Source organism: Macrobrachium rosenbergii, chromosome 7 (assembly GCF_040412425.1).
Source record: "Macrobrachium rosenbergii isolate ZJJX-2024 chromosome 7, ASM4041242v1, whole genome shotgun sequence".
Lineage (NCBI taxonomy): Eukaryota > Metazoa > Arthropoda > Malacostraca > Decapoda > Palaemonidae > Macrobrachium > Macrobrachium rosenbergii.
The window spans coordinates 947,501-967,500 of NC_089747.1; the positions used below are offsets into that span (position 1 = coordinate 947,501).

General features: G+C 35.4%; 1 protein-coding gene across 1 annotated transcript in view; it reads left to right on the plus strand.

Annotated features, from left to right (window-relative positions):
- LOC136839973 (uncharacterized) overlaps positions 1-20,000 on the plus strand; it is a 93,469-nt gene that overhangs the window by 37,878 nt on the left and 35,591 nt on the right. Inside the window, exons 3-6 of the mRNA XM_067106244.1 lie at positions 10,954-11,070; positions 14,196-14,352; positions 14,893-15,045; positions 19,412-19,479. Coding sequence (XP_066962345.1) covers positions 10,954-11,070; positions 14,196-14,352; positions 14,893-15,045; positions 19,412-19,479 — 495 coding nt within the window. The remainder of the gene's footprint in view (positions 1-10,953; positions 11,071-14,195; positions 14,353-14,892; positions 15,046-19,411; positions 19,480-20,000) is intronic.

Consider the following 20,000-nt stretch of genomic DNA (forward strand, 5'->3'; position numbering starts at 1 on the left):
CTCTCGTCAATCGGCAATGTCGTTGTTGAAGATGGTCTCTCTCTCTCTCTCTCTCTCTCTCTCTCTCTCTCTCTCTCTCAATCAGGGAATGGATGGGTTTTGTTGTTGCAAAAAAACTGGCCGCAGCGTGGCGCTGTTGCTTCTCCTGTTGTTGTTCTCCTGTTGTTGTTGTTGTTGTATAGGTTGTAAAAGGAAGGGGAAGTCAGGAGACTAATCAAGGAAGGGGGGGAAGGCGGGAGAGAGGAAGGGATGTAAAGAAAAGGATAAACAAGTCAAAAATGCGCCGAAGCTCCTCTGGCGCAATCGAGTTTTCCGTACAGCCGATACAGCACATACAGTAATCAAGGCCACCGAAAATAGATCTATCTTTCTGTGGTCTCGGTATAATGCTGTATGAGCCGCTGCTCATGAAACTTTAACCACGGGCCGGTGGTGGACTGTCCTATATCGTTGCCAGAAGCACGATTATGGCTAACTTTAACCTTAAATAAAATCAAAACTGCTGAGGCTAGAGGGCTGCAATTGGGTGTGTTTGATGATTGGAGGGTGGATGATCAACATACCAATTTGCAGCCCTCTAGCCTTAGTAGTTTTTAAGATCTGAGGGCAGACAGAAAAAGTGCGGACAGAATAAAGTGCGGACGGACAGACAAAGTTACACAATAGTTTTCTTCGAAAACTAAAAGTCGACTACAAGTATTTGAAAAGGAAATGATTTAGTCTTTACACATTAGTGTAAAACATTCTTTAACTACATGTCGGAAACGTATTGAGCACATGTCACAAACATGTTGTAAACAAGTCAACAACCGTGAGTGGAGAACGCCTTGGCAAAGGATGAGAAGTAAAATACTAGCATATGAAAAGGAAATTATTAAGTCTCATCTTCCCAGACTAAGGGTACATCCACACTTTGGTAAACATGTCACAAACAAAAGTCGGAAATTTGTCAGATACATATCAAAACGTTCTCTAACAAGTCACCAGTCTTAAGGAGAGTAGGAAAGAGAAGTGATCAAGTCTCCCCAGATGAAGCGTGTAAAACATGTCATAAACACATACTGGAAACTAATGACATATATGTCATCAGCATGTTGTAAATAAGTCAGCAACATGTTGTAAACAAGTTAACGACATGTTTTAAACAATTCAAAAACCTTAAGTGGAGAATGAATCTTTGGCAATTGCTGGATAATTGCATGGAACACTCGTCAAGACTACCATTAAGTTTTTGACTTGTATCTAACCTGTTTGTGATGTGCGTGCAACAAGTTGCCTACATGTTTTACTACAGTTTGGACATACCCCACGAACAGAAGGTGAGGAAAAATATAAAGAATAAAATGAACAGATAACTCATGTAGAACGGAAGTAAATATTGAAGAAATTGAGAAACCAATTATAAAAATACTGACACCCTTGTACCATAAACAGTAAGATAGCAAAAACAGATACCATAAGAAAGCTTCCCTAGGTGATGCCCATAGATCAGATTTCTCTCTCTCTCTCTCTCTCTCTCTCTCTCTCTCTCTCTCTCTCTCTCTCTCTCTCTCTCTCTCTCTCTCTCTCTCTCTCTCAGTGCTTACTCTGGATCAAGCTAACCAATTATTAAAATAGACATCCTTGTACCATAAACAGAAATGAAGTAATATGCCATCTGAAAGCTTCCATAGAAGATAGCCGTAGATCAAATCTCTCTCTCTCTCTCTCTTTCTCTCTCTCTCTCTCTCTGCTTATTCTGGATCATGCTAATACATGACTCTTGTTCCCCGCTGACGTGTGTGTATGTATAAAGATTAACACTTCTCGAACCCGTCATAGTTTCTCTCTCTCTCTCTCTCTCTCTCTCTCTCTCTCTCTCTCTCTCTCTCTCTCTCTCTCTCTCCTCTCCTTTAATGAATATGATAGTGATGATTCATATTCGTGGTGAATTACGTCATATACATATTTATCGTTATTGGTGTTTCTGGCGTTTTTTTATAATGCTTTTGATAATGATGGAATGATGATTCATCATTCTTGTTGTAATTCATCATTTTTATGGTCGTTGATGATGATGAATTACTCTTGCAGTTCATCGTAATCATCATCATCATCATTATTATTATTATTATTTTAAAAGTACTGCTATAATTTATTGTCATAAAAATTATCATTATCTTACTCTTATTACTAAAAATGCTTCAAGGAAGACTGGAATCATTTTAACCTGAAGTTCAATCATTCATTACTTGAATAATAATAATAATAATAATAATAATAATAATAATAATAATAATAACACGTCTGAATTGATGATTATGAACTCCAATAACCTTTCCCCGAGCTTTTAATTAAGACAACCCAAGAGTGCCAAGATGGCGACCGAAGAAGACAATCACCTTCAGACCAGCATCCAATTCCCTTCATGTAAGAGATCAATGTTGACACCACGATTAGAAGCGTTCGTAACCTCGCCCACAATTTATATTTTCGCGAGCGGCTTTCTCACGACACTCGCACCTTGTGGCTAGGCTCAGGTGGCCTTATGCCAGCGCGCAGATCTCCGTGGATCGCTGCAGAGTAGAGAAGGAGCAGTAGCACTCGGTTAAGACAAAACTCATCACGGTTGTGGTGTTAATCCAACAGGCTTCGGCGATCAACCGTCGGATTTGCATGTAGCCAAAGTCCGCGCCAATTGATCGGGAGTGTTTACACTTGTTCGGGTATTACTAGTCAACACTGTGTACACAGGGATTAGGTTTTAGAGCTCTCTCTCTCTCTCCCCCTCTCTCTCTCTGTAGAAACTTCTGTATTTTTTTGTGTGTGAGTAAGGAGTTCTCTCTCTCTCTCTCTCTCTCTCTCTCTCTCTCTCTCTCTCTCTCTCTCTCTCTTTGTAGACACCTATTCTTTGCTTTTTCTGGCGTGAGTAAGCTTATCATGTTCTCTCTCTCTCTCTCTCTCTCTCTCTCTCTCTCTCTCTCTCTCTTTCTCTCTCTTTCTCTCTCTCTCTCTCTCAGTACACACTTAACCTTTGTTTTTTTGGTGTAAGCTTACCGTGTTCTCTCTCTCTCTCTCTCTCTCTCTCTCTCTCTCTCTCTCTCTCTCTCTCTCTAGACACTTATTCTTTACTTATGTTTGCGTGAAAGTTTATCGTGTTCTCTCTCTCTCTCTCTCTCTCTCTCTCTCTCTCTCTCTCTCTCTCTCTCTCTTTTCCAGACACTTATTCCCTGCGTGTTTGGGTGTACACTCATATTTCTTGCAAATAATTATTGTATTTTCGATAAATATTATCAACTTTATTAACATAATTTACGCCTCTGAGATTAATATTTATCAAAAAAAAATATTTTCTGAAGATATATAAATATCTTCTAAAAACAAATAAGGATTTATTGTCATAGTCACGAATTTATCTTAAAATTAGGTAATACTTCTAAAAGTTAACACAATCATACCCCTACGCAAATTATACAGTAACTAAATAATGACTGCCTATAACGCCTACAGTGATTCGCACAGCTCTTAAAAAACCAGTATAACGACTGCCTATAATGCCTACAGTGATTTCAGAAGCCACCGAATGAGTCATAAATACCTGTCTGGGGAAATTCTCCGCCGAAGAGAATTCGTCCAGCAGAATTTGCCTAAATTCTTCACGCGTCTGTGAACCCAGAAGATTGTCGAGTGGTATTCTTAGGAATGGGATTCTCAGGAATGTCGCGTCTGCGATTCCAAGTCACGCTTATGTTCTTGTTTTTTTATATTTTGCTGTTAATTTTATTTTAATTCTATTCTTAATTTTATTTTACTTCTATTCTTATTTATGGGAGAAAGTCTCGACAATGAGAGAAAAAGAGGGAAAGTTTGAGAGAGAGAGAGAGAGAGAGAGAGAGAGAGAAGGGGAAAGTGATGCTAAGTTGATGTCGAATGAATAAGGGCAGGCCTTAAATAACGGTAAAATAACTCCAGTAACTTACGGTAAATAACCCCAGTAACGGTAAAATTACCCCAGTAACGGTAAAATAACTTCAATACCAGTGAAATAATTCTAATAACGGTTGAATATCTCGAGTAACGGTAAAACTATTCCAGTGACGGTAAAATAAATTCGGTAAATTTTAAGGTTGTGAAAGAACTTCACTAACGGTAAAATAACCACTAGTAAGGAAAACCAATTTTTACGTGGTAAAAAAACTACAGCAACGGTAATATAGTTTCAGTAACGGCAACATAACTCCGGTAACGGTCAAATAAATGCGGTAATGATAAAATAACTTCATTACTGGTAAAATAACTTCAGTAACGGTAAAAAAAATTCGGTAACCGTAATTTAACTTCAGTGCAGCAGTGCAACTTCAGTAAAGGTAAAATAACTTCAGTAACGGGGAAATGACTCCAGCGTCGGGAAAATAACTAAAGTAAGGGTAATATAACTTCAGTAACGGTATAATAACTCAGCAACGGTTTAACGACGTCAGTAATGATAAAAATAACTTCAGTAACGGTAAAATAACTCCAGTGACAGGAAAATAACTGTAGGAACGGGCCAGATAACTTCAGTAACGGTAAAATAGCACCAGCAATGGTAAAATAACTCCATTAACGGTAAAATAACTTCAGTAACGGTACAATTACTGCAGTAACGGCAAAATAACTTCATTAACGGTACGATAACTCCATTAACGGTAAAATAACTTCAGTAACGGCGGTTACTTCACTAACGGCATAATAACTCCATTAACGGTAAGATAACTTGGGTAATGGTGCAATTACTTCAGTAACAGTACAATTATTCCATTAACGGTACAGTTACTCCATTAACGGTAAAATCATTTTAGTAACGGTACAATTACTTCAGTAACGGCACAATATTTCTGTAACGACATAATAACTCCATTAACGTAAAATAACTTGGGTAACGGTGCCATTACTTCAGTAGCGGGAAAATTACTTCTTTAACGGTAAAATAACAACTTGAATAATCGCTCAAATTCTTCCTTACAAAATTCAACCAAAAATTCTTTATTGTAAGTAACCAGATTTTTTTGTGGGCGTGGCCAGGCTTAGGTGACAAGTGAAGAGAATCATATTAAGAAAATCATAACGATTCAAGAAAATTATGTGATGCATTACGATCTACAGTCAAAACAAAAACAATTAACCTGCATTCATTGTAATTCATTGTAATTAAAACCGAATGACAGATCGTGAGCGGTGTTTTGCTTTGGTATAAGAATAAAGAATACTGTATTCTTAAGACTTACTCTGAATACGACTTTGCCTCCTTCGTAAATTTCGTCTTTATTTATTTATTTTATTTATTTCATTTATTTATTTATTTATTGTATTGAGAAGTATAAGGAGTTTATGAATCTTTTCCACTGCGAGGAAGGGAATTTCCTAGTTTTGTGTTACCAAGAAATGAAGCAAGAATAAAAAATGAATATATTTCAGAGTAAGTTATTTGGGAAGACTCGGTTGTTACTGAGATTTCAATCAGCTCATTATAACAAAATTTAAAATTAAAATATGTTTACGAAAAGATTTTATAACTGAAATATGTTTATTTGACCGGAAGAAATGACACTGCTCGTTATAATAAAATATATATTTAAAATATGTTTGTGGAAAGAATTTATAACTGAAATATGTTTTATCCAACTTGAAGAAAAATTATGGACAGAATGAGAAAAAGAGCCGTGGGGAGATGTAAGGGGTGCGGCGGGGGGGTGGGGGTGGGGGGGTGGGGGTTGTAGGGACCCAAAAACAGTCTTTTATAAAGTGGATGTCACTTGGCCCCGAACCAAAAGACGAACGAACATACACACACACACACACAGTTCTGTCTCCCGATCGACTGCTTCAATCTTTCCCCAATCTTTCTTAATCTGGGCTTTCGTAAAACAGTTGGCCAGCATCTGAGGATTCTAAGCCTCTGTTTTGCATAGACTAAAAGGATTCGGACACGATTCTTTACGTTCGAATCCTCTCTTTTTTTTAAGGGGCCCGTTCAGTCACCCCGCCGTCGTCGCGTCGCTAAGCAGTTTTCCGTTCGCCTGAGAGGGAAAATAGTGTTTTATTTTAATTATAATTTTTTTTTTTTCAAGGGAGCGTTCCATTGCCGCATCGTCGCGTCGCTAAGCTGTTTTCCGTGTCGTCTGACAAGTGGAAAATAAATGATTTCCTTTTGATTATAAATCCGATAGTATAATCTTACATTTGCTTTCTAGATTTCCCGAGTAATGTCCTAATCCGTTCAGTAATCTCGTAATTTGCATTTAAGGACGACTAATTAAACCACCAAATTATCCCTAAAAACAGACCTTTATTCAGCAAAACGGAAAAGCGCCTTTTGAGACGCGACCATCTGAACGCACCCTACCAAACCGCTGACTGGCGCTGAGAGAGAGCGCATATTTTCCCCAGCGAAGAATGGATGCAAATTGCCGAATTTATTTGCTGCCGAAGAATGAGTCAGGTACGCGAAAGAGAGAGAGAGAGAGAGAGAGAGAGAGAGAGAGAGAGAGAGATGCGAAACAAGTATATCTTAACAGTAGTAGCAATTGTAATCTATTTTATATTCTTTGATACACTTAATTTCGGCAGAACAACAGAGAGAGAGAGAGAGAGAGAGAGAGAGAGAGAGAGAGAGAGAGAGAGAGAGAGAGAGAGAGAGAGAGAGAGAATTCTCCAAAGCCGCAAAGTACAAGTGTGAAATTTTGCAAGACTTTTGCGATGAAAGAGAAGATATTTCTAGGAGATATTTCTAGGAGAAACTAATTCTAGAAGATATTTCTTGGAAGAGATATTTCTAGGAGGAACTAATTCTAGCAGATGATATTTCTGGGAAGAGATATTTCCAGATGATATTTCTAGGAAGAAATATTCCTCAGCTAAAGATAATTCTAGGAAAAATATTTCTAGGAGAAGCTGTTTTCTAGAAAATTTAGCAAATACATTCATCAGCTGATATCTGTATCCCAGTATATATCAACGAGAATACCAGTATTCATCAATATATATATATATATATATATATATATATATATATATATATATATATATATATATATATATATATATATATATATATAAACATACACAATACACCTACACACACACACACAGTCACAAACGCACCTAGAGTACAAAAATGTGCAACAACATTTTCATTCCAACATGGAAGCCCGACATTCACGCGCTTACGTAATATTATATGGGGTTGAAACCCTTCCCGCCATGTTGCATACAAACCATTTATATTTTCAAAGACAACCATTTTTTTTCAATAGGACACATCGCTCCTACCTCTCTCGCCGAGGCAATTTGTTTGTCTAAGATAAAGGAGCGTGCTTTGTTTGCTTTGTGTCTTAAAGGAATTTGTCGAGATGTTTCTTTTGAGTTGGGGTAAACTCACAGCTAGGCGGCACGCGTTCGAATCCTGAGCAAGGAGGGATGTAAAGTAGATGTGTGGGTTTCATAAATATTCAATGTAACCCTTTTGGCCTCAATAATAAATTATGTATAAATATAAATTAGGTATAATGATATATAAATACATATACATGTAATTTTTGTTACCCACAATGCCCTCTTTCAGTTCTCGATTTCTTCATATTTTGGAAACGCTTGTTACCGCTAAGCCTAGATCCAAATTTAGAAAGAAAAGTAGACATTCTGATGCCTGAGAAATCGAGAAGTTAAGAGGGCATTGTGGGTAATAAAATTATATGTGTACATATATATATATATATATATATATATATATATATATATATATATATATATATATATATATATATATATATATTTATATATATACAGTATATATATATATATATATATATATATATATACATACATACATACATATACATACATACATACATACACACACAAACCACATCCCAAGCTGTACATCAACATACACATGCAACTAATATTTGTATATACATCATGAAGAGAGAAATCTTTCTCTGGCGGATGGATAAACAAAACAGAGAGAAAAAGAGAACAGGAGAGAGAGAGAGAGAGAGAGAGAGAGAGAGAGAGAGAGAGAGAGAGAGAGAGAGAGAGAGAATAAACATATATTTTTGCTGTGATATTTGAGGGTACTGGCAATGCGGAGGTGCTGTTGAAACAGTCACGGCTGTTTACGTAGGTGAATGCTGTTCAGAAATGGGCTTGGCCCTAGGTTAGGCTATTTACCAGACGCCCTTATTATTATTATTATTATTATTATTATTATTATTATTATTATTATTATTATTATTATTATTATAGTTAAATAGAAGAAAAAACTTCCACACGGTTAAGGTAGGAAATAATAATAATAATAATAATAATAATAATAATAATAATAATAATAATAATAATAATAATAATAAACTATGATGACGACGATGATGATGATGATCTTGACGATGATTATTATTATTATTTTTTTTTTGTACACCCTTTTCATATGGAAATTTACCGTCTATAATAATAATAATAATAATAATAATAATAATAATAATAATAATAATAATAATAATCCATTTATTTAATTATTTCTATCATCACACACATCATCATCATCATTATTCTCATTACCCTCATTACGAGACAGTTCCATCCAGCAAAAAAAAAAAAAAAGAAATCTCAGCCAATGTATCTGCAGAGTTTCTCTGTTAATATAAACCATTTTGCAATGTTTGTAAACACAGCATTACTGGGTGGTGACAGCTGATCGATTGAAGCCTTTGTATATACTGTTTAGTTCGTTGAAATGTCTCTGGTATGGGATTATGATAAATACATATGGAAAGATGTATTTATGTTTGTGTGTACGTGTGTGTGTGTGTATGTGTATGTATACATATATGTATGTATAATTATATATATATATACATACATATATATATATATATATATATATATTTATTTATATTTATATTTATATCTATGTATATATATATATATATATATATATATATATATATATATATATAATATATATATAAAAGTATGTGTGCGTATATGTTTGTATGAATCTTCAACCCACTGAAATAAACTGTTCCAGCTGTGGCTATAATTCATAGAGCCATTTCAAAATGGGTTCTTCTGAATATACACGTGAATTTTCTTGACTAGATGAGAAAAAAATACAGTACAAATTATCTTTCCTGAGATAAAGTCTTCAAGACATTTCTCGTTTCTTATCTTAACTTCGACAGTGCAAAACCATCTTAACTAAATTAGTAGATCTTCAGTTATTAATTAATGTATTTAGAATTGTAGAAATCTATGATTTGATACTAGGATGAAAGTGAATGTGGTACAAAGATTTAAAAAAATGAAATTATCACTGTCTTTTGAAGCAAAAAATCGTTAAGATTCTAAATATATAATTATAAACTAATGTATTTAGAATGGGAGAGAAAGCTATGATTTGAAACTAAGATGAAAGTGAATGGGGTGCAAAGATTTAAAAAAAAAAAAAATGAAAATTATCCTTGTCTTTTGAAGCAAATGTTTAGGAAAAACACAAAAATTGCTTTTTGTGGAGTTTGAAAGACCGTATAATGACACAAGCTTGCAAACAAGGAGAGAATAATTATTTTCCTTGTAGAATAATTTATTTATTTGTTATTGTAGCTTCACGAAACAAAAAAGTAATTGTACTATGGAATAATGAGGAGAAGAATAATTGTATATAGATCACTGCGACAAAAAAATTGTTTTCTGTGCAAAATACTTAATTTATTTGTTTCTTTGTAGATATAAGTAACACTGGGTTCCACATTATACAGATTATGTTTGCAAAATACTTAATTTATTTGTTTCTTTGTAGCTATAAGTAAGTAACACTGGGTTCCACATTATGTAGATTATGTTTGCAAAATACTTAATTTATTTGTTTCTTTGTAGCTATAAATAAACAAACAAATTATACAGATCATTTTGCAAACTAACATTTGTTCTCTTGTATTAAAGTAACACTGATCCACAATGGTTTCATGTTTGCTGAAATACAATTTATGGTTCTTTGTAGCTTAACGAAACAAACAAAGTAACAGTATTTGCAAGCAACATTGGGTCTCTTATTAAAATGATCCACAATGGTTTCATGTTGCTGTGACAATGGTGGTTCATTTATAATTACAAAACGGCTGGGGTCATTTATAATTAGATGAGAGAGAGAGAGAGAGAGAGAGAGAGAGAGAGAGAGAGAGAGAGAGAGAGAGAGAGACTGACTGCACCAGTTAGGGAATGCCTCTGCTGATGCTGTCATAAAGAATGAATCAGTGAGGGTACCACAGATGGTTGGGCCATCACCTCGCCTCTCTCTCTCTCTCTCTCTCTCTCTCTCTCTCTCTCTCTCTCTCTCTCTCTCTCTCTCTCTCTCTCTCTCTCATACAAATCTACAGTCCTGAATTATTCATTCTCTTTCTTCTTCCCATTCTCTCTCTCTTCTCTTCTCTCTCTCTCTCTCTCTCTCTCTCTCTCTCTCTCTCTCTCTCACACACACACACAATCTACAGCCCTGAGATTATTCATTCTCTTTCTGCTTCCACCTTCCTCTCTCTCTCTCTCTCTCTCTCTCTCTCTCTCTCTCTCTCTCTGTAACAGTTTTCATAGGTGGTATAGTATTTAAATACTGACAGACTTTTATTCTTTTAGTATTTTGCCATTAATATATATATATATATATATATATATATATATATATATATATATGTGTATGTAAAAGATTTTATACCATCTTTCCATAACAACCTATTTAAAAGGTATTTTTTTTTTATTTTTTATTTCATCTTCAGCAGATTGCATTACTTTTTTATGCAATGGCTCTGAGCTGAAATAAAGGAGATTATTATTATTATTATTATTATTATTATTATTATTATTATTATTATTATTATTATTATTATTATTATTATTATTATTATTATTATCTCTCCTTCATCTTCTTCCTCTCTCTTACAGGCGAATGTTCCCCACCTTCCAAGTTCGGCTCTTCGGAATGGACCCTACCTGTGATTATATGCTAATGATGGATTTTATTCCCGTGGACGATAAGCGATACAGATACGCCTTCCACAGGTGAGTTCGTATTTTGATTAACCTGGAAGTTTGATGACCCGTTTCCTGGGGGGCTGGGGGATAGGGGGGGGACAGTGCCCCAGGTAGACTCATTTATTAATTGACCTTCAAGCTTGATAACCCTGATGGGGGGAGGGGGTTAGGACCGTAAGTGCAACCTTATAGGCGTTTATACTCAATGACGTTTGCGGCGTTCCATAGGCCCGTAGCTGCACCCACTTTGTTTTTTGAGTCTTTTTTATTTTTCCTTCTTTCCTCTTTCCTTTCTTCCGTTTGCTGTCCAGCCACTCTAACTCGTTTTCGTAAACTGATTAGTTAATTTAAGTTTCATAGCTGCTCCTGCTTTGAAGCACCAGGAATCACCTGAAGCAATAAATACGTTGCTTGATAGCACTCTCATTGCTCTTTGCGAGGGACTGGTAGCCGTTCTTTTAACTCAAAATCGTTACTTGCATTGTGTCTTGTCCGGAGTACTGTAAGCAGCAATTTGTAGGCCAGTTCTCCCCACCCCCCCATCCCCACCAACATTTCTTCTTGGTTTTTAATTTCCATCAGTTTATTTCCATTTCTTCCTACCTCATTTATTCTACCTTTTCTTCTTTATTCTTGTTCCACTTTCCACCGAGATATTATTATAACTATTTATTATTATTATTATTATTATTATTATTATTATTATTATTATTATTATTATTATTATTATTATTATTTCTCCCCGATTTTATATTATTATTATTATTATTATTATCTTCTTATTATTATTATTATTATTATTATTATTATTATTATTATTATTATTATTATTACTGGAAGAGCCTCTTCTCCCGAGAAATTATTATTATTATTATTATTATTATTATTATTATTATTATTATTATTATTATTATTATTTACAATCATAAAAATCTCAGTCGCTACTTAGACATATTTATGAAGCCATAGGAATGACACTCATGACGTTCATATGACTATATATCATAAGGTTGGGATGCCAATAATGTTAGCTCACTTCAAGTTCAAAAATTGTTAAAGAAATTACCTGTATTTGAGTCAGGTTGCAATGTTGGTTTTAGGTTTGCAGCTTAGCATTTTTTCTTTTAAAGGTTATTGTTTTTTTCTGCTTGAAGTTAGTTTGTTTTCAACGAATTAGACAATTTTTTGTTTTCTGTAAAAGAAAACTGTTGTGCCGGCTTTGTCTGTCCGTCCGCGCTTTTTCTGTCCGAACTTTTTCCTATCCGCACTTTTTTCTGTCCGCACTTTTTCTGTCCGCACTTTATTCTGCCCGCACTTTTTTCTGTCAGCTCTTTTTCTGTCCGCACTTTTTCTGTCAGCCTTTTTCTGTCAGCTCTTGTTCTGTCCGAACTTTCTTCTGTCCGAACTTTTTCTGCCCGCACTTTTTCTGCCCGCACTTTTCTGTCCGCACTTATTTCTGTCCGCACTTTTTTATGTCAGGCACTTTATTCTGTCCGTAATTTTTCTGTCCGCACTTCTTTCTGTCCGAACTTTATTCTGTCCGCACTTTATTCTACCCGCACTTTTTTCTGTCCGCACTTTTTTGTCAGGCAGTTTATTCTGTCCGCAGTTTTTCTGTCCGCAGTTTTTCTGTACGCACTTTTTCTGTCCGCACTTTATTCTGTCCACACTTTTTTTCTGCCGGCACTTTTTCTGTCCGCACTTTTTCTGTCCGCACTTTTTCTCCGCACTTTATTCTGTCCGCAGTTTTTTTGTCTGCACTTTATTCTGTCCGCATTTTATTCTGTCCACACTTTTTTCTGTCCGCACTTTAATCTGTCCGCACTTTTTTCTGTCAGCACTTTCTCTGTCCTCCCTCAGATCTCAATAACTACTGTACTGAGGCTAGAGGGCTTCAAATTGGTATGTTGATCATCCACCCTCCAATCATCAAACATACCAAATTGCAGCCCACTAACCTCAGTAGTTTTTATTTTATTAAAGGTTAAATTTAGCAATAATCGTGTCTGGCTACAATATAGGCCATGCCACCACCGGGCTGTGGTTAAAGTTTCATGGGCCGCGGCTCATACAGCATTATAGGGAGACCACCGAAAGATAGATCTATTTTCGGTGGCCTTGATTATAAGATGCACTGGCTGTACAGAAAGCTCGATTGCGCAGAAGAAACTTCAGCGCATTTTTTACTTGTTTTTTTATGGAAAAATATTGCTTCTAAGCAAGGCTGGGGTTTCTTAAGGAAGATGAAAAAAAAATTTTAGGGGAAACCAAAATATTTTATTTAAAAAATTCTGGTCTACTGAAAATGGAACTTTTTTTAATCATGTTTTTTTTCCTGCAAGAAGTCAAAATTTTTAAAAATTAAATTGTCTGCAAAAAATGTATTCTTATTATGCAGGTTTTAAGTTTTTTGCAAAAAGAATATTATAGTGTATAAAAACTTGAAATTTTGGGATGGATAAATTTTTTTCATCGAAATCAAGTTTCCATAAAAATAAATTCACATTTTGCTTCAAAACATTTAATTTTTCCTCTAAAAATCCGATTCCTCTAAAAAGTCTAGTTTTTTGTAAAATAAATAAAAACAATTACTTTTATCACATTCATATTTCCCAATAAATTTATTGAACGTAGCATTTATTTATTTATTTTCTATTTGATTTTTTCATTTACTTATTTATCTGTTTACTTATTTATTTAGTTATTTACTTAATTATGTATTTATTTATCTATTAGTTTACTTATGTATTTACTTTTTAAACATTTCTGTTAGCTATTTATTTACTTATTTAATAATTAATTTATTTATTTTATTTTTTTTCTTATTATTCATATACCTATTTATTGTATTATTTATATTATTTATATATTTATCTATCTATATATTTATTTACCTACTTATTTACTTATCTATTTATTTACATAATTATCTATTTATATATTTATATATTTATGTGCTTATTCACTTATATTATTTTATTTATTTATTTTTATCTATTAACCAATTTATTCATTTATATATATATATATATATATATATATATATATATATATATATATATATTTACATATATTGTATATATATATATATATGTACATATATGTATGTATATGTTTATTTATTTATTTATTGATTGATTTGTTTACAACAGTTCCTCGTGGATAGTGGCAGGCAAGGCCGACCCTAATTCGCCCCCGCGCATCCACGTTCACCCGGACTCGCCGGCCAAGGGCGCCCAGTGGATGAAGCAGGTGACATCCTTCGACAAGCTGAAACTCACCAACAACCAGTTGGATGATAATGGACACGTGAGTGCCTGATGATGATGATGATGATAGTGATGGCGATAGTAATGATAGTAAGGATGATAGTGATAATAACATTATTATTATTATTATTATTATTATTATTATTATTATTATTATAATATAGAATAGTAATAACAGTAGTAAATATAATAATAATGAAAATTTTTATTATTAATATATTATTGAAAATATTATTATTATTATAATAATTAATAATTAATAATAATAATAATAATAATGAAATTTTCATTATTATTATTATTATTATTATTATTATTATTATTATTATTATTATGTCATACCTAAACATTCTACACAGTCCATCTCTGCACACAACCATGAGCTGAAACAAAGCCTATCATCATTATCATCATCATCATTATTATTATCATTATTACTATCATTATTATCATTATCATTATCAATATCATTCCAAGATCATCCTGAATTCAATGCATATAACGTTGAGCTGAAAGAAAGCCTTTTATCATCATTATCATTATTAATTATTACTATCATTATTATCATTATCATTCCCAGATCATCCTGAATTCCATGCACCGATACCAGCCGAGATTCCACGTCGTGTACGTCAATCCGAAGACGGAAGACGTCTCTGCGACGGAAAACTTCCGGACGTTCGTCTTCCCCGAGACGAAGTTCACGGCAGTGACGGCCTACCAGAACCACAGGGTGAGTGTTTTTGGGTTTGTGTTTTTGTGTTATTTTCACGGCTGTTGTTGGCGGAGTGTTATTTTCACGGCTGTCGTTGGCGGAGTGTTATTTTCACGGCAGTCGTTTTGACGTTTTGTGTTAGTTTTATGGCTGTCTTTGGCGATTTTGTGTTATTTTCACGGCTGTCGTTTTGACGGTTTGTGTTAATTTCACAGCTGTCGTTTTGACGGTTTGTGTTATTTTCACGGCTGTCGTTGACGGAGTGTTATTTTCACGGCTGTCGTTTTGACGGTTTGTGTTATTTTCACGGCTGTCGTTTGATTTTTTTGTTTCATTTTCACGGCTGTCGTTTCCGTGTTATTTTCGCGTCTGTCGTTTTTGTGTAATTTTCACGGCTGTCGTTCGAGGGGGTTTTGTGCTATTCTCACGGCTGTCGTTGACGGTTTGTGTTATTTTCACGTCTGTCGTTGGCGGTTTGTTTCATTTTCACGGCTGTCGTTTGGCGGTTTGTGCTATTTCACGGCTGTCTTTGAGGGAGGATTATTTTCACGATTTTCTTGACAAGGGTTTTGTTTGCGGTTTGCTTAAAGAGTGTTATTTTCACGGCTGTTTTTGAGAAAGTGTTGTTTTCACGGCTCCCTCATGAAGTGTTATTTTCACGGCTGTGTTTTTTATTAACGTAATGTTCAAGGATTGCCTAGTGAATTTTATGAAATTATTTACACGGCTTTCATTAAGAAGCGTTATTTTTCACGGACTTCTAAAACAAAAAAGAAAGTGTTATTTTAACGGCTTTCCAAAGTATAATGTTTTCAGATTGGATATAAATTTTAATAGGCTAAAATAACATTATATAATTATTATAAAAGTAAGTATTAAGAAAGGTGTTGTAATAATAATAATAATAATAATATAATAATAATAATAATAATAATACAGCTCTTCTTTAAATAAATCGTGAAAAATCAGGCAGTTAAAGAATACAATCGTCGCCTCTGTACTCCTTCTACATAAAAGCTCATGTGGCGAGACACGCATTAAACGAGGTCTTCCCCCTCCCTCCCCTTCCTTCTTTTCATCCCCCCTCCCCTTCCCTCCCTTTCCTTCCTCTTCCCTCCTCTTCCTCCCCAAAAAGCAGCAAAAGATACCCAGATAGTAATCGACCCGGGGGTGCTACTAACGAGCGGGGTAGCGCGAAGTCACGTGACCCTTTTGACGGGACGTGATGGAGGAGGAGGAGGGGGAGGAAGAGGGAGGAGGAGGAGGGGCCTGTGATTGATGGTAGGAGGAATGTCGCGCAGGCGCTGAGGTGACATCTCCGAGAAGATGCTTCTGCTACGATGTGGGTTCTTGGAGAGGAATATTTTCTTCTTTTTCTTTCTCTTTTTCTTTGGTTGTCTTTGTTTTTTTTTTTTTTTGTGGAGGGGGGAATTGTTTTTAACAATTGGAGGTGTTTGTTTTGATTGTCCGTTTTCGTAATGTTTGCGTAGTTTTGTTTTGATTTGAATAAGAGTTCTTGTGGGAAGGTAGAGTCACTGAATTTGGATACCCGTGAATAAAATTTCCCAGCTAATTTTTGTTGGTGTTGTATTATCATCTCTGTAATTGTTGCATTGTCTCTGTAACTGTTGTATTGTCTCTAACTGTCGCGTGGTCTTTGTGACTTGTATTTCCTCTGTAATGTAGTGCATTACTCTTTTGTAACTGTATCTTTATTTCCGATTTTCAACCAGGACAGTTCTATGAAATATGACAACTACACAAATTTGGTAACTAGACTAGAAGGACACTTTTCAAGAATTTCCTCTGCGTATTTTTGACACTTTTTGATACTATGCTCAGGACACTGCAAGAATTTCCCTTGAATATTTTTGACACTTTGACACTATGCTCAAGAGGCACTTTTCAAGAATTTCCCCTGAATATTTTTGACACTTTTTGACACTATGCTCAGAAGGGCACTTGGGCAGACATAGGAAAAGGGTTCACCAGAAGAAAAGTTTTCGCCAGAAGATTGGTGGGGACAAGAAAAGGCTTCACCAGGGGATTGGTGAAGATTGGAAAGGGGCTTCACCTGAATACACAGTGAGGTGGGAAGGGGCTTCACCAAAAGATTGGTGGGGATGGAGAAGGGCTGCACTAAAAGATTGGTGGGGATGGGAAAAAGCTCCAGCAGGAGATTGGTGGGGATAGGAAAAGGCTTCACCAGGAGATAGGTGGGGACAGGAAAACCTTCACCATGAGATTGGTGGGGACAGGAAAACCTTCACCATGAGATTGGTGGGGACAGGACAGAGGCTTCACCATGAGATTGGTGGGAATAGGAAAAGGCTTCACCTGGAGATTGGTGGAGATGGGAAATGGCTTCACCAGGAGATTGGTGGAGATGGGGAAAGGCATCACCGGGAGATTGGTGGGGATATGAAAAGGCTTCACCAGGAGATTGGTGGAGATGGGAAAAGGCTTCACCTGTAGACTGGTGGAATGAGAAAAAGCTTCACCGGGAGATTGGTGGGGATATGAAAAGGCTTCACCAGGAGATTGGTGGAGATGGGGAAAGGCTTCACCAGGAGATTGGTGGGGATAGGAAAAGGCTTCACCAGGAGATTGGTGGGTATAGGAAAAGGCTTCACCAGGAGATTGGTGGAGATGGGAAAAGGCTTCACCAGGAGACTGGCGTAGATGGAAAAAGGCTTCACCAGAACACAAATAGATTTCACTAGACCACAGGCTTCACCAGGACACAAATAGGTTTCACTAGACCACAGGCTTCACCAGGACACACATAGATGGCAAATAGGTTTCACTAGACCACTCCAGCTACAAGCATAGCCATTTCACCAATAAAAATGATCATTTTCACCAAACCAAAGAGGGAAACGGTGGCAATATCACCACGACATAACGTAAGGGGTCCCATTCCACTATGTAAGAGGCACCCACCCCCCTTCCAAAATCTGTCGTATGGGGCCCACCCACTTCGCCTGTGGCAGTGAATAGGAGCTGAGCAAATGGGGTGTGTTCCGAAAAGTGCATTCCTGGGACGACCCTCTTCGTCATAAGCAGACGATAAGGGAAGCGACAACAGGGGAGAGAGAGAGAGAGAGAGAGAGAGAGAGAGAGAGAGAGAGAGAGAGAGGAAATCTGATGTTGTGATTTCAAGCAAACATCTCGTTTTATCATGAATGTGTTTCCTCTCTTCGTCGACAGATTTCTTTTGTTTACGTTTATCAATTCCGTACGAAATGTGTAGAGAGAGAGAGAGAGAGAGAGAGAGAGAGAGAGAGAGAGAGAGAGAGAGAATTATCGTGGGTTCACTTTTGCGGTCCGTCATTCTAAAATCATTAAGAGTATTGGAACTGTTCATATTTTTACCGAACATTCCAAACCTTCCCCCTCCCTCCTCTCTCTCTCTCTCTCTCTCTCTCTCTCTCTCTCTCTCTCTCTCTCTCTAAATGCAAACGCAGTTAAATTTTGATGAAGAGATGAAGTATATTCATGATGAAACAAGATGCTTACTTTCTCTCTCTCTCTCTCTCTCTCTCTCTCTCTCTCTCTCTCTCTCTCTCTCTCTCTCTCTCTCTCTCTCTCTCAAAAACAAGAACTCTGTCGTAGAAGAGATGAAATTCATTCATGATAAAACGATATATCTAATTAACAATCAAAACAGATCTCTCTCTCTCTCTCTCTCTCTCTCTCTCTCTCTCTCTCTCTCTCTCTCTCTCTCTCTCTCTGGCAAAACGCACGAAACATTCTATGAAGAGATGATATGCAATTTTAGATAAAAATTAAATATTTACCTAAAGTCTCTCTCTCTCTCTCTCTCTCTCTCTCTCTCTCTCTCTCTCTCTCTCTCTCTCTCTCTCTCTCTCTCTCTCTCTCCGCCGAAGAAGGGGAGAGAGAGAGAGCGAAGGTGGGGAACTGTCAAAGATGATCAATGGCTTTCAGGAAGAAATACGTCAGGAAATTTGCCTTCCTACACTTTGGAGGAAGAGTTTGTTTTCCTCCTCCTCCTACTCCTCCTCGTCCCCCTCCTCCTCAGGAGAGACGCCGTGTTTCTCTCTCTAGGATTCCTGAAATTCCTCAGGTCCTCGGATGACGAAGGACCCTCCCGAAGTTGTTAGGATGCCCTAAGTAGGATATGCTAATGGGGACTTGCTTAAGTAGGATTCCTTGATAAGTTATGCAGGTTTGTCCGGATAAGAATCTGTTTCTTATTGGAAAATAAGTTATTGTTTCAAATTCTCTTTATTATTGTTATTATTATTATTATTACCAGGGGAGAGAGAGAGAGAGAGAGAGAGAGAGAGAGAGAGAGAGAGAGAGAGAGAGAGAGGTCCTTATAAGTGTTTAATAGATTCTTTTATTTTATTCTTTATGACAGATAACGCAATTGAAAATTGCAAGCAACCCATTTGCCAAGGGCTTCAGAGACTGTGATCCCGACGAGTGGTAAGTTTATATCTAATTAATTATTCAGTTAATTATTTATATCTAATTAATCATTATTTTAATTATATCTAATTGATATATCTAATTAAGCATTCTCTTACTCATTTATATCTGTTTAATATATTTGATTATTCATTAACTTAATTCTAATATCTAAGTAATATCTAATTAATCATTCTCTTAATGTTTTATATATATTTAATTATGCACTTAATTATTTATTTCAATATCTAATTAATATATCTGATTAATTATTCACCTTATTATTTATATCTAAATATACCTAATTAATTATGTACATAATTATTTAAATACATTATTATTATTATTATTAATTATTATTATTATTATTATTATTAGATAAAGTATCTGATTATTTTTTTAAATTTTGTTATCAATATCATTAAATAGAATATATTATTATCATTAGTGCTTTTATTATTATTAGTCAATAAAGATTGTCATTAAATTTATTATTATCATCAATAAATTATTATTATTATTATTATTATTATTATTAT